This window comes from Ursus americanus, chromosome 27 (genome assembly GCF_024610735.1).
Source record: "Ursus americanus isolate L20-20 chromosome 27, mUrsAme1.1.p, whole genome shotgun sequence".
NCBI classification, from domain to species: domain Eukaryota; kingdom Metazoa; phylum Chordata; class Mammalia; order Carnivora; family Ursidae; genus Ursus; species Ursus americanus.
The window spans coordinates 4,772,717-4,799,352 of NC_142153.1; the positions used below are offsets into that span (position 1 = coordinate 4,772,717).

The 26,636-nt window shown below is 41.9% G+C and overlaps 1 protein-coding gene and 1 long non-coding RNA gene across 3 annotated transcripts in view; one reads left to right on the plus strand and one right to left on the minus strand.

The window, feature by feature from the left end:
- HGSNAT (heparan-alpha-glucosaminide N-acetyltransferase) overlaps window positions 1–26,636 on the minus strand; it is a 45,229-nt gene continuing 18,593 nt past the window's right edge. The window contains exons 3-18 of one of the 2 annotated variants that reach the window (XM_045779113.2): window positions 22,357–22,493; window positions 22,013–22,134; window positions 19,208–19,277; window positions 16,929–16,998; window positions 16,107–16,216; window positions 14,018–14,094; window positions 13,252–13,282; window positions 11,537–11,697; window positions 10,279–10,394; window positions 8,054–8,175; window positions 7,539–7,665; window positions 6,103–6,189; window positions 4,270–4,347; window positions 3,608–3,678; window positions 3,398–3,510; window positions 1–2,362 (exon numbers count right to left, since the gene is read on the minus strand). In XM_045779113.2, coding sequence (XP_045635069.2) covers window positions 2,181–2,362; window positions 3,398–3,510; window positions 3,608–3,678; window positions 4,270–4,347; window positions 6,103–6,189; window positions 7,539–7,665; window positions 8,054–8,175; window positions 10,279–10,394; window positions 11,537–11,697; window positions 13,252–13,282; window positions 14,018–14,094; window positions 16,107–16,216; window positions 16,929–16,998; window positions 19,208–19,277; window positions 22,013–22,134; window positions 22,357–22,493 — 1,674 coding nt within the window. In that variant the 3' untranslated portion in view covers window positions 1–2,180. The remainder of the gene's footprint in view (window positions 2,363–3,397; window positions 3,511–3,607; window positions 3,679–4,269; window positions 4,348–6,102; window positions 6,190–7,538; window positions 7,666–8,053; window positions 8,176–10,278; window positions 10,395–11,536; window positions 11,698–13,251; window positions 13,283–14,017; window positions 14,095–16,106; window positions 16,217–16,928; window positions 16,999–19,207; window positions 19,278–22,012; window positions 22,135–22,356; window positions 22,494–26,636) is intronic. The other variant, XM_087856349.1, reaches the window with a different exon arrangement.
- LOC123780302 (uncharacterized) lies at window positions 564–6,787 on the plus strand. Its single transcript, XR_015721953.1, has 2 exons — window positions 564–702; window positions 4,434–6,787. It is a non-coding gene; the product is annotated as an uncharacterized LOC123780302 (long non-coding RNA).

Here is a 26,636-nt window from a genome sequence, read left to right on the forward strand (position 1 = left end):
TTTGCTTTGATAAATGTTTATTTAGCGCCTGCTAAGTATGAGGCACTGTGTGTGCACCATGAGGAATATACAGATGAACAAGACATAATGCTCGCCCTTATCAAGTTCACGGTCTAGCGTGGGAAAGGCGACATGTGCACAAGTCACTATCATACCAGGCAGAAAGCGATAAATGCCATGAGACTGATCCCAGTAAGATATTATGAGAGGAAGAAAATATTACTTTTGGATGAGAATACGAGATTAGAGAAGGTGTTTCAGAAGTAGGGGGTCTAAAGGTCAAGTGTACCCAGGAGAAAATTAAGGGGAGAAAGTAAAGCAGGGAGACTGCAGTCAAAGTCCGAAGCAGGACGTACTAAGTGCTGCGCGGGGAGGAGCCGGGCCGCCGGCGGAGGCGGGGTGGGCGGGGCCCGGGCGGGGGCGGGGCCAAGCAGCCGGAAGACGCGTCCGGCTGCCCCGAGCGTGGTTATATATACCCTCACGTCAGGCACCGCGGTCCCAACTTCGAGGGAAGCTTGTGTCCGGAGGAGATCTTACCCGAGCTCTGCTGCATGAAGCTTAATCTGGAGGCAACGGACACAGGAACGACTGAGGGACGGAGGCCCGGACTAGAGACGAGGCAGCCGCAGCGCGAAGGCAGGAGTTTCAGGTGGAAGAGCCGGCGGTGAAGAGGCGTGGGGAAGGGGGCACAGAGGAGGTAAGGTGAGTGAAAGGTGACGGAGGTTCACAGCTAGAGACAGAGAAGGAGCCATTCACGGAGCTGGGAAAATGCAGGGGGAAGTCTGAGCTTGGGCAGAGCGGCGGGAAGACGGGCGTCCGGGCGGAGGGTCCCGCGGGCAGCGACGGCTGGGGCTGGGGGTTCGGGGTAGAGTCCAGGCGGAACACAGGCAGAGGGTCGTCTGTGCTGTGCTGAGGCCGGAGCGACGTGGAGGTGGCCCCGGCTCGGCTGGCCGCGGGCGGGAGGGCTGACGTACAACTCTTCCACCGTTTCCTCCTCACGGAATTCTCACAGAAAATTCGTTAAGCATGATGATGCATCATAGGAAAAGTGCTGTCTCTCTCAACGTGTTCTCCTGTCTTCACTCCTGAGAAACTATCTCCAGTTTTGTGATTCCACACAGGAAAGTGCCTCCACTGTGGAGGGTCATTCTGAAAGGATTTACTCCAATGAGAGTTGTTTTTTAACCTTTTCATTATCATTTATTTTGAAGAGTTTTCTGTAATAAAATTTTCCTAAGGATTTCAGAAAAGCTACGGATGTATCCCACCTGAATGAGCCTAAGAGTTGGAAGGAACCAGAGAGGTCATCACTGTCTCCCTCATTTCACAGATGAGGGAACTGAGGCCCAGAGAGACCATGGGACTTGCTGACATCTTATACGGCAGGGATGGCAAAGCTAGTGCCACAAACAAGACAGTGTGCTTTTCTCTGCCACACTATAGCCCCGAGTGCCAGCCACCATCTAGACACACAGTGAGAAAGACAGACAAGTGGGCAGACAGCCAAGTGGGTACTAAGTATTGTAACTATAAGCAAGAGTGGCTGGGAATAACACATCTGTATCTTAATGTCTTTTTCAAGTGGGGAAAAGGAGAGGATGCCTTCCGACAGAAAGGCATTTTTTGGACCCACCAATGCCTTGCAGATCTGAAAAGGAAATTACTCTTTCTTGAAATATTAAACTGCACTTAACCACAGAAAATATTTGGCTGCATCACTACACATCCCATTCGATAAGCCTTCCAGTCAGCCACAACAGAAATGATGGTATTCTTGGTTGGCATGTGTGCACATGGAAAGGCAGTCTACAGGAAAACAAGATCAATAAAAATTAGACTTTAGATCGTTTTATCCGTCACAGAAGCAAAATGCCCATGGCAATTTACTTTTGAAGAGTTAAATGAGAAATCCTTAAAATGAAGTTCTAAATACATCCATTTACATGGAAGATGGAGAAAAAAGACAATTATATTCCAAACATCTAAGTCTCAAATATACACAGTTCTGATGAACAGCCGCATCATAGTAAACCAGCCAGAGTGCATCAGCATCTTCCTCTATCATCGGGAAATACACATCCTACTGATTTTAGAATTCATGGTTCCCTTTAATAAAGGCTGATTCAACACTCCCCCAAGGCCCACTAGAGTCTGCTGGCAAAGCATTTCAGCTGGAGCTGTCAGATTTTCCAGAAAACCTTCTTTTTATAGAGAATATAGGCAATGAGCACCCAAATTGCAGTGGCAACTATGTTCTGAATTAGATGCTCTTTGTGTGACTGGTTGTCCTGCAGCTTCCACTGAAAAGGGAAGTAGTTCTCAAACACTTCGTGGCCAACATACACCAGAATAGAGTTCATTCCTGGAGGAGAGATAAAGAAAACAATATTTTCCTGAGTCACATCTGATCATGTATTTAATTCTTGAAATTTGACTTTAATCCAATGAAAAAAACAAAAAGCACACACTTATATTATTGGCCACTGCCAAAAATAAGTAATGTATATCTTAAATGCTTAAGTGTAAGCTAGATCAAGAATTAGAAAATATTTATAACGATGTAATTCTTGAATACTAAATCTGCAAGGAGAGCCAAAATCATGAACTTATCTTTTCTAGACCAGAAACTTGAAGTCAGAAAAATGTAACCATCACTAGAATTGGAGGGCTGAAGTGAGTCACTGAAATGATTGGGTCTAGGGTGCCTACGTGCTCAGTCAGTTAAGCGTCCGACTCTTGCTTTCAGCTCAGGTCATGATCACAGGGTCCTGGGATCAGGCCCCAAGGCGGGATCTGTGTTCAGTGCGGGGTCTGCTTGAGATTTTCACACACACTCTCTCTCTCTCTCTCTCTCTCTCTCTCTCCCTCTCTCCCCTTCTGCCCCTCCCCACCCTGCATGCACATTCTCTCTTTCTCTCAAATAAATAAATTAATCTTTACAAAAAAATGATCGGGTCTATCCCTCAGTCTTCTGGTAGAATTGCATCAAAACCATTCCATTTATCTCTTGATACCATCTCTTGATATTTCTTATGTATCATCTATAAGGTAGTACATTTATACTCAGAAAAAAGACATGGCCCCATTGCTGAAGCATTAGAAACTGAATGATATGCCCTGGATCGATTCTGATGCTCCACAACTCAGGATTGCCTGAAGAAACAAGTGCAACTTGGTTGTGACCCCACAATCTAAACAGATAAAATGGGTGGACTGCTTTGGAACAGGCCAGGCACGTCCTGCATGTAGCCCCAGCTGCCTTCTCCCTCAGCCTGCATCTTGGAAACCTGCTGCTGGGGACCGTGGCCCGAGGTCGCAGCACTAGGCATGCTCAGCTGTCTCTGGGCTGGCCCACTAGGTCACCATCATCAACTCCGAGCTTAAGAGGTTTGTTTACCTGGGTAGAAGAATGGGGTTCCCGTCCACAGTCCCTTCACATCCACAATGGGATAGAGGATAAGCAGGATGAAGAAGGCAAAGGAGCTCAGTGTGGTGACATACGAAATGGACCTACAAGGCAAATGAGGTGTTTCAGGGCTCCTGAGGAGCACATCCAACGTCAGGAAGATCAACCCAACATTAAAATGACACTATTTTCTATACCTACCACAGATTTTTGTTTATTGGAATAAAGCCTTCATTTTCAGAAACTTTCGTCAACGCAACAGAAATAAGCCCCTATAATGGGGGAGAAGGATGTTAGTTTTTTTAATAATAATCTCAAAAAACAACTGTGTATCAAAACTGGAAAATATGTTATTTAGTTACGTAGGGAGGGCTGAAAATTGTGTCTTCTATTTTTTTTTTTAAGTGGAAAACTATTTTCAAGATGCATAACTAAAAATGTTCTCCAAAACAAAAATCTCCAAAGCATTCTCTTGAGTCGAAGGTAAAGTAATAAATAAATTAGAGAGGAAACATGAGGTATAAAATGAACAGCCCAACTTTCAACTCTCCGTCACTGGGAAATCTGGAAGCAGACCTCTGGAAGCTGTTACTGTGCTCTTCCTGGTCTGGCTCCCCACCAGGACCTACACTATTTCCTCACTATTCCAGCTGGCCGTTCAAAGGCAAACATAAGAATTTGTAGACATTTGCCTAAGAAAATAAACCTGAGAGTTGAGGTGTAAAGATGTGTTCCTCTCCGCTGTTCCTGTGAAGAATGTAACTCCTGTGCTGTGGTGACAGCTGCTGTCCAGTGCTGCTGAACATTTTCTTTCTTTGAAGCTTGTATGGACAGGATTTTAGTGAGGAATGCCAGTTACTTACTAGAAAACAACACCAGGCAGTGAATCTGATCAGAATATCTTTGGTCTGATCCTTGTAATACAAGAGTATTTTTCCTGCCTGGAGAAGAAAACACAGATGACCAAGAGAACTGCTTAAGGTATATTCGTGTTTCATATTAATCCACCGTCCTATTCACTCAACAGACTGATCTGCCAGGCACGCTGCTAGACGCGGGGATCACCGAGAGGAATGGAACGTCACCCCTGCCCTTGACGGCTGGCCACCAAGGCACAGGGGACTCCTCAGGAGGATGGGAGGACACGCCAGAGAGGAAGAGCCATCTGGTTGAGGCTACCAGTGCAAAGCAGGAAGGACATCTGGGCAGAATGGAACAGCATGCACCGAAACTGGTCAAATGGCTGAAAGAACATGCGTCCCTGAGCTGCAGGTCACTGAGAAAGGCTAGAGGGTTGGGAAGGGCGGGAAGGTGGGAGGCAGGTGGGCTTGAGGATCTCACTGGTGAGGCATGGGCTTTCTCCCATGCATGAGAGGGAGCTCAGGAAAGTCACTTCTCCCCCCACGCCAAAAAAAACAGTCACAAGGGACCAGCCCAGACTGGCCTGCTGGATGGCCTGCTCTGGCAGCAGTACAGAGGAGGGACAGGGTGGAACTAGAGGCAGAAACAGAAACAGTACAATCTGGACTTTGCCCCAAAATCCCCTGAAATTAGGAATTAATTTCTGAAAAACATCAAAGGATAAGAATATGTTCATAATAATTTGTAACTAAAGCTAAAATTTATGAATTTTTTCTATTTGCCAGTTCTTAGAATTTTACATGAATTAACTTATTCAGTCCTCTCAACACCTTTCTGAAGTAGGTGCTATCGGAGCACAGATGGATGAACATGCCCAAGGCTACCCAGCTGGAAAGTGGGAGAGCAGGGCTCAAGCCCAGCCAGTGCGGCCCCCGGTCTGTACTCCTAACCCTACCCCAGGCTGCTCTTGTGGGTGCAGATTCACCCCTGCAGATCTGCAGATGCAGGGATTAAATGAACATATGTGAAAGCACCCACTGTGAACTATAAAGTGCTATAGGGGTGAGTATAGAGCAGTATTTCTAAATATTAATTGCCAAATTGGACCTGCACTGTCCAATATGGCAGCCACTAGCCACAGGAAACTATTTGAAATTAAATTTAAATTAATTGAAATGAAGTTTAAAATTTTGTTCCTTGGTCATACTAGCCACATTTCAAGTACTCAAAAGCCACATGGACATGAATATTTTCATCAGAGCCTTCCATCAGCTACTTTACAGGCTTTTCCCTCCCCCCAGTTAGCTCTGCTCAAATAATAGTTTCAAACATCAATAAGGAAAACTTTAGGGGAAAGAAAATCTAGACTCCAGAATTTTAACAAAATTGCATGTGAGATAAACCAAGAACAACCTGTATTGACTCTGGCATACAATATGCATAATCTGAAACCATACAGAGTGTGCACAAAAGAAATAAATGTGACAAATGGGGACACAGGGACTTCCCAACACCCAGTACCCAAACATTCTGCACATTCCAGCAGGGAGACCTTTTACCCAGAAATTGCTATGCCTCCATTGCCAAGATAAGCCATATAAACAATGAAAATTTGGGGGGAGGGGGAGACATATAGGAATTATACCTAATTATTTCCATGTGCTGAATTTTAGTAACTTCTAGTTTTGACAATCTGTCACATACAAAAGAATTTATTAGACCATAGAATGTATGCTTCCAATGACTTGTTTTAATGAAATACTTTTTGAATTAGTGATGAATGAATAATCATTAACTGTCAGAAAAATGTACACCCTAATGAAATGAACGAATACCTGAATTCCTAAAAATGCCATCACAATGGAGTTGATGGTCCCTAAAATTCCCTCTGGATCATAGGCCACCTCAGTGTGATAAAGCACCTTAACAAAACAGAAGAAGAAGGCAGGACTCACTGACTGTGAAATGCACACAAACAACTCAGAGATCAAATACAAACTTGCATACACTCCAGAATTCAATGTTTTCCATTTTTGCTGCAGAAATTCAGGGCCAACTTGTGGGGATTATAGGCAGAATACTTCATATCAACGAAGTGTGGGGTGTGTGATACCAGAAGGGAATGCAGAGCCCGGGATGAGCCATGACCCCAAGCAGCCACTTCAACTTCAGGAGCCGGTGACCTGATGCATCCCTAACCAGTTCCAACACTATGCCTGAAACCTTCGTAACTGCCAGGCTGACTCTCTTTGGTCAACCCTATTGTAAGATCAACCCTATTGTAAGATCAAAAAGCTGTTCCTGGGATGCCTGGGTGACTCAGTCGTTAAGCATTTGCCTTCGGCTCAGGGCCTGATCCCAGGGTCCTGGGATCGAGCCCCATGTCGGGCTCCACTGCTGGGAGCCTGCTTCTTCCTCTCCCACTCCCCCTGCTTGTGTTCCCTCTCTCGCTGGCTGTCTCTCTCTCTCTCTCTCTGTCAAATAAATAAATAAAATCTAAAAAAAAAAAAAAAAAAAAAAGCTGTTCTTCCTAACTTCCTTTATGGCAAATTACATTTAAAAATATATCTGTATTATTTTATTATAAAACAAATGTTCATGTAGAAACTGCAGAAATTTGGAAACAGATCCACAGTGGATCACCCAGACATCCCCCTGCCCACCCCTCTCAGGACTAAAGTATTCATTCCCAGAGCTGATAGAAATACTAATGGCCAAAAGCTCTCAGCCAAGTCCCTTTTCAGGATCTGTCCCTGACTGAAGAGAGCTGCCTCTCCAGGAGTCACACTCCCTTGCTGGGGGCAGTCCACATCCAACGGCCCGATCCCTCACTCCAATTCAGAACAACTCTAAAGCACCAGTCTAGCCCCCCAGGAGATGAGCTAAGGCCTTGTGTGACTACTCCTGCTGCCTATTCCTGCTTCCTTTGATCCCCAGCAGGGGCTGATCCCAAAAGGATGGCCCGATAAGCTTCCTACATATGAATCTAGGCCTCTGAATCTGCTGCCAGTGAGTCTGACCTGAGCCACAGGGAAAAGCACGCCACCACAAGCTTGATCCACTGCTTCTGCACTTCCAAATCCAAAGTAATGGATACACAGAGCCCCATAATAAACATTACATTTCCTAAATCAGCCAACTTTTCAAATAAAAATTAGTTCCCATCATAGTTTGTTAAATGGACAGAGTTTCCAGTTGGCCAGCCCTTTCTGTTTTCCTTCACTTCAGAGCTCCCGAGGGTCTAGCTGAAGTACAAGCTAGGCTCACTCACGGCAGAAGAAGGATGCTGGTAAATGTGGTCATCTCCCAGAAGCAGGCGGTCAATGTAGCCAGCAGCTCCTCCAGTACAATTTGGATACTTCCCCCAATCTCCAATGCCACCAGGGCCGAGATAACCACTGGGAAAGTGAAAACATGTACTTAATTGATAAGACTTCAGCAGGAATAAGGTTCATCCTGGCAACTGTCGCAACCCAACAAGAAGCCTCAAACACGGAGACCCCTCGGCGCCACGCACTCCTCACCAATGCTCTTCTGACTTGACTACTCCCCACAAGCTAAGGTGGGCAGCCCAACTTCCCTTCAGACAGACCCTGGAAAAGCCTCACAGAGGCATTCCGCTGGACATACACCAAACTCCTCTCTCAAGACACATGATGCCTCCAAGGAAAAGAAAGAGTGAAAGCAAGTTCCTCTCCCTCAGGAAATCTGCAAACTCTCACCCCAGAAGCTCTGACGTGGCAGAAAAGGCATGCAAAAAGGGATTACCTACATGGGCTCACTTACGTAGGACATCCAGGAACAGGCAAGAAGAATGTCAAGCCCAGCCAAATGCTTTCCAGCATCAGAATGAAGAGCCACTGGGGCCAGCTAAAGATGATGTCTCGAAGGGAAAAGCAGCTTCTCTCCTGAGTGAGGGGTTATAAAAAAATATATATATGAACTACATGTAAGTAGAAGAGGAGAAAACATGCAGTAAATGTATCTGGGAAATTCCTGTTGATTCTTCTGTTGGCTTTTACAGTAGTAATACAAAAATAGATGCATGTTTATTTCATATACATTATGTGGTCTACCTGCCCCTCACCATGAAATACCGTAGTAAAACATTAGTTAAAAACAAATCACTGGATGGGATTTGGATACTTAGTTAAGTGTCCAACTCTTGATTTTGGCTCAGGTGAGATCAAGCCCTGCATCAGGCTCTGTGTTCAGCATGGAGTCTGCTTGGGATTCTCTCTCTCCCGCTCCGTCTGCCCCTCCCCCCACTCATGCTCGCTCTCTGAATAAATAAATAAATAAAATCTTACAGAAAAAAAAAATCACTGGACAATTCTACTCCTATATCCAAGAGAACTGAAAACAGATGTTCACACAAAAACTTGTACACAAATATACATAGAATCTTTACTCATACTAGCCAAAGAATGGAAATAAGTCAAATGCTCATCAACTGATGAATTTATCTAAAAAGTGGTACATTCATAAAATATAGTATTATTCAGCAGTAAAAAGGAATAAAGCACCAATACATGGCCCTTGAAAAATATGCTAAGTGAAAGAAACCAAACAGAAAGGCACATATTGTAGAATTCCATTTATGTGAAATGTCCAAAATAGGTAAATCTACACAGACAGAAAGTGGATGAGGGGTTGTCTGGGGCTGGGGAACTAGGGGGGAACAGTAAGTGGTTGGTACTGAGTACAGGGTTTCTTGTGGGGTAATGAAAATGTTCTAGAATTGGGTAGTGGTGATGACTGCACAACTCTGTGAATATACTAAATATCATTGAATTGCACACTTCAAACTTGTGAGCTTTATGGTATGTGAAATATATCTCAATAACGCTGTCATTTAAAAAGCTATTTAAAAAATACATTTTAAGAAAGGAAAATGAAAAGTAAACTTTTGGAGCTGTCCTGACTGAAGGAAGGAGTACAGCCCACCTATTCTTGGTGTCCCACCCAAACCCTCGCTCCATTGTGGGGGCAGCAGATGAGCCTCCACAGACCTTAGGTCCCAAGTGACTAACAAAGCCCACAGTCATGTCTAGTCTCGCTTCACTTCAAGCAAACCCACAGCAGAGGGTACACATACAATGACACAGCGGGCAGAGTAGGTAAATGAATTATGATCCAAGGCACTCCAAGGACATATAACCAAGCAATCATTACAGGAAGAGCCAAGAAAATCTGGGATTCAATGATGAACTTGTATATATGTAACTAGCAATTTAATCATTGAATCCCAGATTTTCTTGGCTCTTCCTGTATTTATTTAATTCCTTCCTTTATTTAAGGAATATTTATTTATTTAATTCCTTCCTTTATTTAAGAAGGATCCTAAGTGGAAGAATTTAAACATTTCTTCCTGAATTTTTAACATTTCTTAAACATTTCTTCCTGAATTTTTATCTCTACTAGGGGAAAAAAAAGCTCCACCTGCATAACTCAACAGAGCAATTTATAGTAAGATGGAAAGCAATCGCGAAAGAAGTGAGACTCTCACATACTTCCCACAAATAAGAAATGCGAAATAGCCAAGGACAGCCAATGACAATACTGCCATTCTCCTCTACCCTACCTTGGCATTTCTCCTCCAAGTTGAATCTTCACAGCCTCTATATAGATACTGAAACGTTTTGTGAGTTTTCTATATATCTTGTACTACAAGGAAATGGAAATTGGCAGTAATGCCCCCAAAGACTGAACTAGCAAATTGGATGATGGTGATATTATTTAATGCTGTCAAAATGCATTTGATTACCAGACATTTAAAATTTTATTAAGAGGGTAGATCTCATGTGTTTTTTTCCCCACAACAGAGAAAAAAGACTGATGTAAAGACTAAAGGAAAATAACTAATTGAAGGAAAAAAGAATGCACTTGACTAACAGAGTTAAGGAGTCTACTGAGATACAGTATTGTGCTCAGAACTAAAGAAGGTTCTGAAAATCATACAGTGATTCCCACCCCCCGCCTCCCCTGTGTTTAAAAGCAGGATTTCTCACCGAGGCACAGCTTTCAGGCACAGGTTTAGCAAAGATGAGCTCTAACACAGCAACCACAAAGTAGGTCACCCCCAGCCTCTGGAGCACGCCAGGAATTCGCACCTTATCCCAAGACACTGCAGAAGGCACAAATTAGGTGAAGTGTTAGCCAGCATTCCTCCTCCTGCCCAAGACAACATTATTGTTTTCTACAGGGGAAAACATACCTTTATCACACTTAAGTTGCTTTCTAGGCTCTTGGAGATAGGAATATATAGGGGACTTGGCTCAAGCTCACAGCAGGAAGTGGCGAGGTGGGACACGGGGATAAGAACACATGTGTTCCTTGGGTGTGAGATAAAGCAAGGACTGCAGGAGAGGTTCTTCTCCTGGCCCTTTGTCATTCTGGGTACGGATTTAGTGCAACAGCAACTTGCAGAGCCAGCACAGGGCACCAACAGGCTCTCCCTGTCTTACAGGCTACATGGCTACATCACTGGAAGAGTGTGACCACGTAATGAACCCTATGATGCATTCTGGGAGCAGTGGCCCACTTTTTGGAGATGCACTGAATAAACTATTACAGGACACCTTTCCTTCTGACCCCAAATGGAAGTGACCTCTACATCCTCCAGATGCCTACTCTTAGCGCTTCTTGTCCAAGGGGACCATCTGGCTATTGTCCACATAATTGTGTCCTGTTTTGCTAATGCCACTGTAAGCCCCTTGAGTACAGCCAACTACTGCCTTCCCTGACCCTGATGTGGGCCTCAAGCATGGGGTGTGCGTCCTTCCCTCGGCCTTCCTGTCTCACTCACACTGCTAAAACAATAACAAAGGTATTCCTTCCCAGCAACCCAGCGGGCATATAGGTGACGACAAAGGTGGATTCTTGAACTACCACACAACTGCTTTATTGTGAAAGTCGATGAATTCAAAGTGGCAGAAGGGCAGGGTCTAGAACCAGCTGACCTGATCTGGCCTACTACTCTGTTCCTGCACTTAGAAGATCCACAGAAAGCACGTCAATCTCTCTGGGACTCAGAGTCTTCCTTCACACAACAGAAGTGTCTGAGTGGTCTCAGAAGCTCTTCCCAGGTCTGAAGTCCCAAGACAGTAGCAAGAATGCCCGAAGTTATACAACCAGGTATACACTTTTCTAATAACTGATCTTTTTGCTTGTACCTGAGATGGAAGAATTACATTTCTTTTAAATTATGACATGTAGCTTCCATATTTCAACCAGAATATATACTAACAGAGGGGAAAAAATACTTACATGGACCAAGGCAATAATTGGGGTTCACAATGACCACTCCTATACAGATTAACAGGAAACTCCTCCATGCAATTTTCCCCAGCAATTTGAATTTTGAACAACCTCGCTGCAGTATGGAAGTCATTGATAGGAAAACTGAAGATCCCATAATAAATACAAACCTAGAAAAAAAGACAGTTATTAAGAGATGGTCATTTCTAGGGTGGCTTTTTGACTATATGTCACTAATATTTTATAATCTACTACATAAAAGAAGCAATACATGATTTTTCTAAAGTAGCCAATCACCAAAATAACACTGGAGGAAGAATCAGAACATAACCCTGTTAGACTATAAGGTTTGTGCACCTTCAAGTCCTATTCCAGAAGGAAAGTTCTTCAGAGCTGAGTGCAATTTCCAAGGACAAGTCTCCCATTTATTATTAAAGAGAAACAATGATGAAGATACTAGAATCAAAACAACTGGACATTCACGAGCACGCCCTCAAAGTCGCTGAGCAACAAACAACACATGTCAATCATTTCTAAATTCACTCTTTCTCCTGAAAGAAAAATGAAAGCTATATTTCTTTTCCTAATTTTGTCTGAGCCACACACCTCTTTTCTTCCCTTTATTATACTAAATTAACTCCTTAAAAAAAAAAAAAGAATAGCAATCTTTCCAATGATTGAGTGTGGGGTTAACAGAGGTGAGAGTTTGCTCTTGCTACATTCCTTGATGTCCGCTGGCTTCCTTTCTTGGGGTCACCTAATTGGATAAAAGTGTCTAGTAACAGGAATAGGAACACACTTCCTATAGGGAACCTCGTAAAGAATGTACATAAATGGGGAGTCTGGGTGGCTCAGTTGGTTAAGAGTCTGCCCTCGGCTCAGGTCATGATCCCAGGGTTCTAGGATTGAGTCCTGCATCGGGCTCCCTGCTCAGCCGAGAGTCTGCTTCTCTCTCTGCCCTTGTTCTTGCACAGTCTCTCTCTAATAAATAAAATCTTAAAAAAAAAAAAAAAAAAAAAAGAATGTACGTAAATAATTACCAGATCTTCAGGCACGTAAAACTTCCTCTTACCCAAAACTGTCTCAAACAAGAACCCCAGCTCCCCTGCAAGAAACCCTGAGTTCACATTAGTGATGAAACACAAGGGACCAAAGACATAAACTAATAACTAGTACTACCTCCTAAAGATGGGACAAGGTCACTCAAAGCATCACAGACAAAGACACAAATCCCACATTGTACAGGAAGTCAGGGTCCCTTAACAAGTGAACAAGCCACAGATGATCAGAGATAGGGTGGGTCGCTCCTGTATTACTTTAAATTTTAATTAATACTATCATTGCCCTGTTACACACTTACCAGAATTTCCTGATACCAATATATTACATTTCTTTTAGGAAATATGATTTTTATACTTATTGTCAGGATTAGTGGGATTTAACTACATTCTCAGAATTTATAATTTCCTACAAGACCCTGGGATCTTGCATACCATATCTACAAGAACAACATGTTCCCTGTGAAATCACTCATCTTTTATATGCAGGTTTTCAATAAGCCCTATACCAAGTATAAGAGCTATCCAGTAACACAACTTTTGGAAGGACCTGTGAGCAACACAGGCCTGTGGCCCAGAACTCAAGGATGGTCTCGGAGAAAGGCTCCAGCATCAAGTGGACACTTGGATAACCTATGGAAGAGCCGGTGGTAGACTGCAACTCACCATGGGAATACAAGGTCAGCCACCGTCAGTCCTGGAGAATAACATAAGCACAAGAGTAAGGAAAAAGACTCTAGAATGTAAATACTTCCTAAATCTAGAATGGCTCCATTATATACTGATATATATGGAAAGTAAACTCACATAGAGAGTTTGCAGGAAAACACTGTGAAGTAACACACACAGATACTCCCTGGGGACTCTGGAACCAGTCACCAGGCCTGGGGCAGTTCCTAAGAACATGACTGGGCAGGGGAGAGCCAGAGTAGAAGTCTGTGGACAACTCTGTCATCCTCAAGCAGTGTTATTCAAAATCCATTCTTAAACCAGCTACTGAGCCAGATTCATAGCCATTACTCAGCACCACTCAGACCAACCTGAGTTCAATGGCACCCCGAGGAGGACCATGAGTCTTAGAAGGCAGAACTCCCATGTGGCTGTAATAAAAGGCATATCTAGAATATGACAAGAATCATTTACAACTAAATTCTTAACAGCTTCTGCAGAGTCCCACAGCCCTGCAACAGAGACTTGGGCGTCCACGTGTTATCACAGTAAAGCATTACAAGGCCACAGCACACGAAAGCAAGAACAAAAGGGTTAACAGCTTCCTCCAAAGGTCATTCTATGGGGGCAGGAGATCAGCGCTCAAAGGAGGCTGGTGGGGCCTCGTCTCTAAGCTCCTGAGGGGATGCTGAGAGGTTCTCTTGTCCACAATTCTCTGAGGGGTCCTACGCCAGCAATACTACTTTTAGAAAAAATATCTTACCATTCCAACTTGAGTGTCTGAAGTACCAATATCTTCCTCCTCCATAATTAACAAAGACCATGAGGATGAGAGCTATCCTGTAAAGCAGCACAGAGCACACTTTCAGGGCTTGCCCATGTGACAGGGAGTGGCCCAACTGTAAGAGACACACTTATACTCACAGGGGCAGTCACAACACAGATACACTTAAAGAGCAGGGAACTATTATTTCTAATCACTACAATTAGGGCCCTACACAAAGCCCTGTGGTTGCCAACATTTCCAACATGATTTCTTTCTTTTTTTTAAACGAGGCTCCACATGGGGCTCGAACTCATGACCCTGAGATCAAGACCTGAGCTGAGATCAAGAGTCGGACACTCAACCGACTGAGCCATCCAGGCGCCCTGCCAACATGATTTAAGAGAAATTTACACTGACACTGAACTGTATAACTTGGAAACAAAGCAAAACCTTTCCCATAACTCAATTCTGTGCTAATTACTTAGATGTTGCAGGTTAAAGAACTGTAGTAGAAGGCATCCAGTCATTAGAGCTGAGGGCTCAAATCATGGGCCCTCAACTCTTATTAGGACAAGACTCTCATTAGTTACCTCAGTGTGCTTCTCTGTAAGACAGGGAAACACACCCACAGGGATCCCTGAGGAAAATAATGTATATCATGTGCCTAACGAACGCGTGGCACATTTTAGGCACTTAATAAATGTTAGTTCCTATCTACCTGCAAACATCTCATCTCCAAAAGCAGCAATGAGAATCAAAAAGAAAGAGGAATAGGGATATCTGGGTGGCTCAGTCAGTTAAACTTCTGACTCTTGGTTTCAGCTCAGGTCATGATCTCAGGGTCGTGAGATCGAGCCCTGCATCGGGCTCCACGGAGGGAGTGGAGCCTGTATAAGATTCTCTCTCTCCCTCTGCCCCTCTCCCCATCCCTCTCCTAAAAAAAAAGAAAAAGGAATACGATAAAATAGACTCTGACTGTGCTACTGTTTGGTGCTAATTCCGCAGGGTACTGAAGAATGAAGACTTGAATGTGTCACTGTGGTTATCTGTGGCCCAACTCCTGGAGTCAGATCCCAGCCATCCCACGTAGTCCCCAAGTGACCTCAGACATGTTACTTAACTCTGTGGCCCGGTCTCTTCATCTGTACAACAGGCATATTGAAAGTGTATGCCTCACAGGATTGTGAAGAGACTGAATAAACTATGACAAGTAAGAACTGTGCGTGGCACAGGGTGAGTCAAAAATCCTTAGCAATGGTTATTATTCTTATTATTGCTTGGCTTCTAAAATGCACCCCAGGAGCACTCAGGGTCTGGGAAGGCTGGGATAGAATTATAATTATCACTGGAATTTCAAAGCCCTCCGTGAGATGGCTCAGCCAGTTAAGTGTCTGCCTTCAGTTCAGGTCATGATCCCAGGGTCCTGAGATCAAGCCCCGCAGGGGTTCCTCAACTCAGTGAGGAGTCTGCTTCTTCTACTCTCTCTCCCCCATCTCCTACTCTCTCTCTCTCTCTCAAATAAATAATCTTAATTAAAAAATAAAAAATAAAAGCCCTCCATGGGCAGACATGGAAGGCCTAACACCTACATGGTTATTTTCAGCTATCTGGTTTTGTACTTTATTTCAGAGTTGGTTCCTGGCCCTCACTCTTCTACCTGAACTCTAAAGTAACAACTTGCTGTAGGACTCCGCATTTGCTTCCCAGAGGGCCTGATACTACTACTTGGCGAGCAATGGGGAAGGGCCGGGGCTGGCGCATGCTGGTGTTTCATTTGTCTGATGGGACACGGGGGTGCGGATGGACAGGGAGGCCCCGCGTGCTGCTGCCTGCCCACGTGACCCTAACTCAGCAGAATCTACATACCAGTGGAAACTGGTTCTGGCCTCATGCCTTGATTCCTCTCTAGCAACTTTATATTTGTTGTCATGACCGTTTTGGAGGAAGAAGAGGCCACTGATTTATTTTTACAGCAAGAAGTCCTGCCTACCCTACAAAATAAAAGATATGTAAAATACCTTAAAAGTGTGTTCATGTGTAAACATGTAATCCTAGACTATCGATGTCCCAAGGGAGCCCCACATACCCCCTGAATGTGTCCACACAGCGGAGGCGCGGCGACGCAGCGGGCGGATGCCAGGCTTCCAGCTGAGCATCGCCACCGATGGAGCCTGCCCTGCTTGGAGACCCCAGCTCCTTCAGAAAACGGGGAGAGAAACATGCCAGGTGATAAGACTAGTCAGTTAATTTCAGTTTTCTGGTTTTTAGGGAAGAAATTAACAGATTGGAGAGCTAAAAAGCATTGTCCTGAACAATCCTTTAATTTCCTTTTGTAAAGACCCCACCCAGAGGTTTAGTTTTTCACATGATTTGAATTTTGTGCCATCTGCTGAGCTTGCAGCTGCCATCCTGATGAACAACCACAAAGAACTGGTCCATACGTGCATCTGGTACAAGGGTACAAGCAAATATGTCCATAAATGGACATACATTATGTCTATAATGAATTTATTAACATGAGTAATATGTTTAATCACCACAGGAGGCATTCAATTTGTAGATTTCATATTGATGGCTCTATTCTTTTGTTTTTTTCTTGACACTCTCTACTTAACTGGATCGATTCAACAGTGCTTCCAGCAGAGAGAAAAATGTCTCCACGCCGTGCATATAATGCAACCCAAAGTTCCAACCCCACCAGGAAAGAGAAGGGGATGCTGCCCTTCACCAGAGCCGAAGAGAAGGCTGCCTGCTCCTTATGAAGGATACAGAACACACGACCGACCTGGCCTTCCACAATATAAATAAGATTAATTAAACCAGATAATAAAGATTATTAAATAGGGACTTATAAATTCCAAATCTAGAAAACCGCCCAGGCCACACATGATGCATTCTAATAACTCACAGAATTGATGAGGCGATCAGTTTCCCGAGAATTTATTGCTTTAGAAATCCAATTATGAAAGTCGTCCAAACTGTAAATAAATAAAAAGCTCAGTTAATTTATTTTCTTTGGCAGAATTTTCAAAATGATTGGCTACTGTATCGAAAAAAAATTCATTTGAAGTTCATAATCTATGCAAGTCAAAGAATTAAACATTTTAAAGTGTCTTTAAGCGTGGTGGATCTTACTTTATCCACACTCCCACCCCCTGCCCCCTTGCCAACCTGAGACTGTTTTAAAGAATCCCAAACATGGTATCATTTAACCCATAAATACTGCAGTTTGTTGCTCTAAAAGATAAACAACCCCCCCTTTTTTTAACAGAACTGTAGTTCTATTATTACATTTTAAAATGTTATCAGTAATTAAGGTCCTTAGTATCATCAGTCAGTTCAATTTCTGTCTCGTAAGTTTTTTCTCCAGTTTAATTGTTCAAATCAGTCTCTAAACATGACCCACTAATGTAATGCATATATTCTTATTTCTTCTCTTTATTCCCCACAACTCACTCCTATTTCTACTTTATTCAGCACTGATAACATCACCATCACATAAAAAATACTAAAATCGAGACATCTAAGGAGGGGTGAAAGGAGAAGGTATTTAAAAATTAAAATTTTAGAAATGCACTTAATTTTCTTTTTTTTTATTTATATAGATCTGTTTTTATTAATGTCATTAATATAGAATGACAGAATCTTTGAGTTCTAATTTAATGGTCCTCACGAATAACCTCCCAGTGAATGTAGGAATATATTCTAAGAAGTATTAGGAAGATGGCCCTGAGCAACCACTTTTTTTTAATAATAATCTTTTATTATGTTATGTTAGTCACCATACAGTATATCCTTAGTTTTTGCTGTAATGTTCCATGATTCATTTAATTTTCTTGTACATGCTTGTCCTCCCAGCAAAAGGAGAGAGATCCAATATTCTTACTACCGCCTCAGATTCTGATCTGGTTCCAATACAGCCTAACATCCCTGGACTTCCGGGGGCACGCTGGAAAGTGCTGGAGCAAGGGACAAGGGACTCCCGCTTTGCCAGCATAGCATCCTGCCTGCAGGGCTGCAGAGGCAGACCCACATGCTACAAGGAGTTTCAATTCCACAGTGGAAGGAGATGGAATTTCTTCCCTTTGCAAGAGCTCAAGATCAGCTACCAATTACTTTAGAAAGTGACACCATAGATCCATTCATAGTAAAAGGACCAAATGAAAACACTGAAATAAACTGGAAAAGTATTTGCATCTTATCAAAAGATTGACAAGATAATATCTTAATTCAAACAAACTCTTCTGCTGAAATTATACTTTGCCCCTAAAAAGCAGTTGGGTTAAAAATCTGCTTCTGAGCAAGTAGTTCTTTTACCCTTACATATCATTGTATTTCTAGGATGCACAAAGGAGAGAGTCAGAGCGTATGAACTCCCCAAAGCTGCTAGGTTTCCTCGAGGCAGCAGACTTAGAAGACTAGGTTTTCTTCCTTCCAGTTTGAATACAGCTCACCCATAAAATCTTGTGATCCTTCCAGACCCTAATAGGCTGAGCACGTGAAAATTCCATCAATCTTACTCCTTTAAAAACATGAGAGAGCTTTCCTTTGAAAGGTGATCTGCCAGGCCTGGATCTGTGACTTTTTCTTTTCCAGTCTATTCATTCACTCTCACCAGACTTGCTGTTAACCAGGCAGAGAGAGGAGAAGGAATCCCCTCGCCAAGCTGCCAGTCCCAACCACGGAAAAGCGAGTCCACACCGAGGTCTGGAGGTCCAGCGCCCCAACCTCCATCTCTGCCACTGGATGCCCAGCTGGCAGGAGCTGGGAAGCTGGACCAGAGGGGTGGCCTCAGGGATCAGGGCCGGACAGGAGGGAGAACAGTACAGTGCAGCAGCTGCCTCGTGAGATCAGCCCAGGCCATCCCCACTCACTACAAAGGCAGGCTGTGAGATCCCTCTGGAAATAATGACTTCTCAAGCATTTTTTTCTCTGTTTTCAGCCATTCGGGAGGATTGAAGGCAAAGATCCATTCGAACTAGGTTATCATTTTCCTGAAGTCAGGGACCATCTCTTATTCTACATCAATCCCTAGTACCCTGGGCTGGACCGGGAATGGTGGACACAGGTAAGTATTCATTTAATCAAAGAATAACGGTCACTGAAAGGATCAAACTAGCCTTCCTGAATATATGTTTTTCTATATTCTACTTCCCCCAATTGTGTCCTCCCCTAACAACTGCTTACCTCAACAAGAACCTCAGAAAGAATACTGCAATGATGAGCGCCACACCAACGAGGAACGCAATACACACAGCTATAAAAATCAAAGAAAACACCGTATCACCAAAATGTCATCATAAGCATCGAAGCTGTTATGTCACTATAATTAATCTGTAAATTAAAAAATGCAAACAAAACAAGTGAAGGAAAAGCCTATATTCTTCTGCTAACTTTCCTATAAACACTTGAGAACACCCATCATTAGGGGAGTCCTCATTTTCATTATGAAAAATATCAAACATACACAAAAGAACGGAGATTTGCATAATACGCCCACACATACCCATTACCCAGATTCTAGAATTATCAAGATACTGTCACTCTTGCTTCATCTGTTGCTACTCTGCCTCCATTTTTTTTGCCTCAAGTATTTTTAAGCAAATCCCAGACATCACGTCATTTCCCCATCCATCTTCAGTACGTATCTCTAAAGCACAGGCCTCACAAAAGACATGTTGGCATTGTGAAACCCCTGATGTGGCCCATTGGGAAGGCTTCTAGAGTCATCTACCAAAAATGCATGCCCTCTACCTAGCTGTAAGAAAACAGCGAGCAAGTGCAAATAACAAAATAACTGGCCAGTCCTCTTCAAAAGTGTCAAGGTCACAAAAGACAAAGAAAGGCTGCAGAAACCTAACAACTAAATGGGCTGCGGGATCCTGGACTGCACCCCAGACCAAAGAACGGGCCTTGAAGGGACAAGAGAGAAATCTGAAAAGCCTATGCATCAGTTAATAGCACTATACTAATGATAACGTCCTGGTTTCAATCATTATATACGGGTGACTGTACTATGATTATATAGTTTAGGGGTTTAGGGAAAGCTGGGAGGTTTATATGGGAATGCTTTTCTGTAGTGTTTCTGTAAGTCAAAAACTATTCCAAAATTAAAAGATTCTTAAAAATGGGCCTTTTGTTATATACATGTTTACATACACCATATCATTAAAAACTCTCTGGCTAACAGAGTACATATTCTAATTTTTCTAGTTATTTCAAAAATGCTTTTTGTAGTTAGTGTGTTTAGGTCAGGATACAAACAAGGCTCACATTTTCTATTTGCTCGTTATGCCTCTTTAGTCACATTTAGACTTGTTTGAAACAAGTTGTCTATGAGGATGTCTCATATTCTAGATCTGTCGGTCTGTTCCTCTTGGGGTCACTGAGCTTGTTCTAGCCTCCAAATGTTCTGCAAATGGGCAATTAGCTGTAGAGGATTGACTAACAAAGTTCAACTTTTTGGGGCAAGAATGCTTCACAGATGGTGCTGTGTCTTTCCTGCTCCCCACATCAGGTGCACCTGGGGTGGCTGACCATGTGCCCGATGCCCACATTCAGCTGGGGGAAGCCTGGCCCTCCAGTGCCAGTTCCTCTTTCATGCAATGGTTTCATCCACTCATGACTTTTGCCTACACCAATTCCTTCATTAAGGGTTACGAAATAGTCTGCCATTCTGCCACATGTATTAGTTGGAATAATTCCTTAAAGAATTTACCCTCATCATCTCAGACTACTTAGTTATCCTAAAGTACAATTAAAACAGGAAAGGCAGGATAAATAGTTAGATCCTTCCTTTCAATTAACAATTTTAAGTCACTCCAGTTATCAGGTGTCCTTGTTACCCCCGGAGGCAACCAAAGTATTCTCTCTGTTTAGGGAAGGGACTCTGTTCTTCTTCTTCCTTTTTTTTTTTTTTTTTTAAGATTTTATTTATTCATTTGACAGAGAGACAGACAGCCAGCGAGAGAGGGAACACAAGCAGGGGGAGTGGGAGAGGAAGAAGCAGGCTCCCAGCTGAGCAGGGAGCCCGATGCAGGGCTCGATCCCAGAACCCTGGGATCACGCCCTGAGCCAAAGGCAGATGCTTAACGACTGAGCCACCCAGGTGCCCCCATTCTTTTAAGTTTCATAAGGGACTCATTGGTTTTTGTAGATTCAATGGGTTTCCATCAATTACATTCATTATTCTATTTTTAATGCTTAACCTGGTCCATGTTGGCCCTTTCATGTTGGCTCTTCCATTCTTTTGACATGACCCTATGGTTTCCAAAAGATGCACTGTGAACAGTACTTATTAATGCCATAGGGATTTATTATCTTATCTACTGGGTGGCTCAGACGGACAGATTTTCTTTTTCTTTTTTAAGATTTTATTTATTTGAAAGCAAGAGAGAACATGAGCAGGGGGGAGGGGGGAGAGGGAGAGGGAGAAGCAGACTCCCCACTAATCAGGGAACCTGATGCAGGGCTCGATCCCAGGACCCTGGCATCATGACCTGAGCAAAAGGCAGATGCTTAACTGACTGGGCCACCCAGGCGCCCGTCAGACTGGTAGATTTTCTTCAGTGGAGTTATTAGAGAATGAACAGTCCCTCCTTAATCTAAGGGACTTCTGGACTGTCCCTGTAAGACTCATACAGGAAATACTGTGTCCTCTATCCTAAAACAAGGAAAGATACTTGACAGTCATTTGCCCCATTTCTAGTTTCTTTCTATTGCATTAACTTTTTTTGGGTTATTTATGCTTCATAATTAAACTAAATAACATCTATGAGAATATGTTGATCGTATAATTTTCTTATATATCACATCATTTTCTTGGTATACACCAATGACACAATCAATACATTATAAATATACCATAACTAAATAAGATAGATAACATATAATCCAGCTTTTAAAGTACACAGTGCCGCAAAGAGTACTCAAAAACTAAAACCTTTAAAACACAAATTTAAGACAAAAATTCAACAAAGAGCATATACATACGAAGGTTACTGTCAATGGGATTCTTGTTGACAACTATGTCACAAGCAGTTTCATTGACTCCATTAGGCGCCTGCTTTACCAAGAGTGAATAGTTTCCAAATTCTCCAAACGTGTATTCCAGCCTACAAAGATATGGCAAAATAAGGAAAAATGGCTAGATTAGGACATAAGGAGTTGGATTATGGTAATGTCATCAAGGCAGAGTGACAGGCATTCCTGAGGGCTGACTGGGAAAGATATTTAAAAAATACTCTGAAGGAAGGAAACGCTAAACACCAAATAGGGAACAAAAACCAGACAGAAACCACAGGCGTCAGTAGGGTCACGTCAAAGCAGGTACAAACCTACAGACTTCTTTCTCTTCCAAGGTGTCATTAAGCTGCAGGAGAGATCCATGCTGGGTGCTCACCGCCACCGCGGCAATGCTAGGCTTCCCAGGTTTCCCGCTCCAGGAAACATTCACCAGAACTTGAAACAAGCACTGTACAACAGAAACACAAGCAACTGTTAGAGGAGTCTGACAGGCTGCTGATTGTCAGCGCATATGAATATCCACCTAACTCCTGAGATGACCTTTCCTTCGTCCTTATAAAAAACACTTAAATTCCAATAACTGAGATAAAATTTGCCTATATCACTATGTGTAAATTTTTCACCGAAGTAATAAATACAGCATATGCTGTCTTGCATTCCATTGTTTTACATATTACATACAAGTAAATCTCCATGATTCCACCTAATTTGCATATTTAAAATTTTTAATGGTTGCATTATAGTCCATTAAATACTAAAATTGTGAGTATTTAGACTGCTTTCCAAGCTTTTTTGTTTTATCTATTTGTGTATCATTTATATAAATTATGTTTTTAAAGACACAGTATAATTATGTTTATAATTTATATTATATATAATTTATATAAATTATCTTGTTTTCAAAGACCTACACATGATGTTCTTATTCCTTTAAATTCTTTCCCTAAAATACATTTCCAAAAATAAGGTTACTGGATAAAAAAAATAATCATTTTATTAGGGGCACCTGGGTGGTGCATTCTGTTAAGCGTCCAACTCTTGGTTTTGGCTCAGGTCGTGATCTCAGGGTCATGGGATCGAGCCCCCGTGTTAGGCTCTGCACTCAGTGCAGAGTCGGCCTGGGTTTCTCTCTCCCTCTCCCTCTGCACTCCCCCTCAAATAAATAAATAAATCTTTTTAAAAAAATCATTTTAATGGTTCTTGTTATATGTGGCCAAACAGTACTCAATAAGAAAAATTACAGTACATTTGTTTCTCATTAGCCTTACCAGGATTTAAAAATCATTCCTCTTTTTGTTCATGTACTAAATATTTATGATATCACAGCATTAAGATTATATTTTAAATTATCAGTAGATTAAATAATCCAATATTCTTTTGTTATTTTATATGTCTTATGGTATGAACCATCTGTTAGACACAAAATCCCCTTGAATATAATCTTAGAAATCTGTCCTCACATACTGCAATATTAAACTTTAAACTATCTCAAATATTTCCCCATTCTAGTGCTTTCCTTTTTATCTTGTTATATTCTCGTATTTTTAATTACAAGTTTTTAATGTCTTATACAGTATACATACTAATCTGGCTGGCTATTTCTTCTATTCATTAGTTTAAAAATGTATTTTTTTAAATATTTTTTATGTTTGTGGAGGTTCTTTTAACTCGAATCCACATAGTAGTTGACAAATGGTATACAATAATTCTAAATACCGTCCCCATGGTTTCAGTTGTAACATTTAGGTTAAATTCTCATGTAAATTAGATTCTACTTCTTAGATTTACTTTGGCCCACTGTCTTCCTTTCTCTTTTTCAGCTACACAAGTGGTTGCGACTTGGTAATGCATCTTATTTGGTGCAGCAAGTCTCCCTACTGCCTGTTCTTTGAGGCCATCCGTCGATCTTCTTGCCATTTACTTTTTCCTATCAGTGGGGGAAGGATTTACGTAGATTCTATAAAGTAGCCATTGCTACGTTAACAGCAACTGTGTTAAAGGTATGAATTAATTTGAGAAATACCACCATTTTTTCTATGTTTAGTCTTCGTATCAGAGTATATTGGCTATCTCTCCATTTAACATGTATTTTTGCCCTAAAATTTCCTTATTGTCTTTATGTATGAACTCTATTCATGAACTTTATCCCCAGGGATAAAAATGTAAGTCATCATAAATAAATCTTTCAATATGTTAACTTATTCTACCTGATAGAATTTTATTTAAGAGTGTTACACCAACTTTGATTAAAAAGTATGACCTGCATGTCTTTTCCTGTCTTGGCCAGATTTTAAGATTAACACCCTATCTATACAGCAGAATAAATCAGATATTGAGCCATCATTTTCAGGGGGGAGGGAGCTTTTATTTAGGTTAGTTTGTATAAACTGGTAATTCTTTATTATTTGAAAATGTAGAAAAAATTATATATTTCTAGATGGAGAAATTCATTATAACTTTCCAGATTTCTTAATCAGTGGCTGATCTATTTATGTTCTTAATTTCTTGAATCAATCTTCATATCATATTTTTTGAAGGAAATCATTTTGAGTTTTGAATTTATCAGCTTATAAACTGTTCATTTGACCATAATTATTTTAATTACAGTGGTTATGCATATCCTAATTTCTAATTTTATTAATTTCTATTTATCAGTAATTTATCAATTGTGTAACTTTTATTTTTAAAAAATCATCTCTTGGGGCGCCTGAGTGGCTCAGTCGGTTAAGCTTCCAACTCTTGATTTGGGCTCAGGTCATGATCTCAGGGTTGTAAGATTGAGCCCCCACATTGGGCTCTGTGTTGGGCATGAAGCCTGCTTAAGATTCTCTCTCTCCCTCTGTTCCTCTTCCCCCTACTCCACCCGCACGCTCTCCCTCTCTTAAAAAAAAAAGGTGGGGGAGACTCCTAGGTGGCTCAGTTGGTTAAGTGTCTGCCTTGGGCTCGGGTCATGATCCCAGGGTCCTGGGATTGAGCCCTGCATCAGGCTCCCTGCTCTGCAGGGAGTCTGCTTCTCCCTCTGCCTCTGCTCCCAAAACCCCCTGCTTGTGCTCTCTCTCTCTGACAAATAAATAAATACAATCTTTAAAAAAAATCATCTATTGGGGCATCTGGCTGGCTCAGCTGGTTAAGTATCTGACTCTTAATCTTAGCTCAGGTCTTGATCTCAGGGTTATGAGTTCAAGCCCCGCACTGGGCTCCACACTGGGCATGGAACCTACTTAAAAAAGCAAAAGCGAAACAAAACAAAACAAAATCATCTCTTGACTCATTTTAAGTTTTCTCTCATCTTCACAGGCAGGGAGTGACAGAGGCAGGATTCAGACCAGGCACCCTGGCTGCAGAATCCATGCTCTTAACCACTCCACTCTATCACTTTCCGGTCTGGTTCAGTTCACCCGTTCAATCCTTAAACCCTAATGAGTCTGATAATAGTGAATGCTTATTTCTCACCACAGTTTTGTCCTGTAGTTTCTCCCACCACTCTTTTTTTTTTAAGATTTATTTATTGTAAAGGTTTATTTATTTATTTTTAGAGATAGAGAGAGCACAGGGAGGGACACAGGTAGAGGAGTGAGAGAATCCACAAGCAGACTCCCCAGCTCAGCAGGGAGTCGATGTGGGGCTCAATCCCAGGACCCTGAGATCACGACCTGAGCCAAAATCAAGAGTCAGCCACTTAACCAACTGAGCCACCCAGGCACACTTCATTTATTTGTTTGAGAGAGAGAGAGAAAGAGAGAGAACATGAGCAGGAAGGGCAGAGGAAGAAGGAGAGAGAATCTCGAGCAGACTACAGGCTGAGTGCAGAGCCCGATGTGGGGCTCGATCTCACGACCCTGAGATCGTGATATGAAGAGTCAGATGCTTAACCAACTGAGCCACGCCGGTGCCCCCTACCATTACTTTCTATGTGTTGTAGGGGCCCATCTCAATCCCAAGCCTTTTGATTGGTGTGCTTCTATTTTAGTATTAACATTTCACTTATTTATGCAAATGCAAAGCCTGACTGGCCCCCTTATTCCCAGGTCGACCTCATGAAAGTAACAGTGCATATGTCTTTTTGTTTTTGATGTATTCTTTTAAAGTACAATAGTATCAGATTTTAGTCTTCAATATGTTATTAGTCAATGTATTTATGTATAACTTTCCTTTTTCCAAAAGGAATTTGAAATTATTCACAATATTTTAATACAACTGAGTTTTACTTTTATGCAAGTTAATCCGTTTGTATTTGTTGCAATTAGTCTAGACTTGCTCACCCTGAATTCCTTCCTCTACTTTTATTGTCTTGTCATTTATATATTTTCCATATTGTATATTTTTAATAATATTTTAAAGATATGGTAATATTAACTATTATTTTTATCATACTTAGAACATGTCTAGTTAAAAAAAATGAAATGGCCTTGTTTATTCTAATTTATGTCTGAAAATAATTAACAGTCAAAAGTAACAGATCACCTTCACTGCAATGAAAGCCCAGATTTCTGTCTCCCACTCACTGCTTTTCCCTTCTTGCCTCCTCCAGATCCCCTGAGGAATACCGTTTAGGATGCTAAAAAGCAATTTTCTTTTTCTTTTCTTTTTT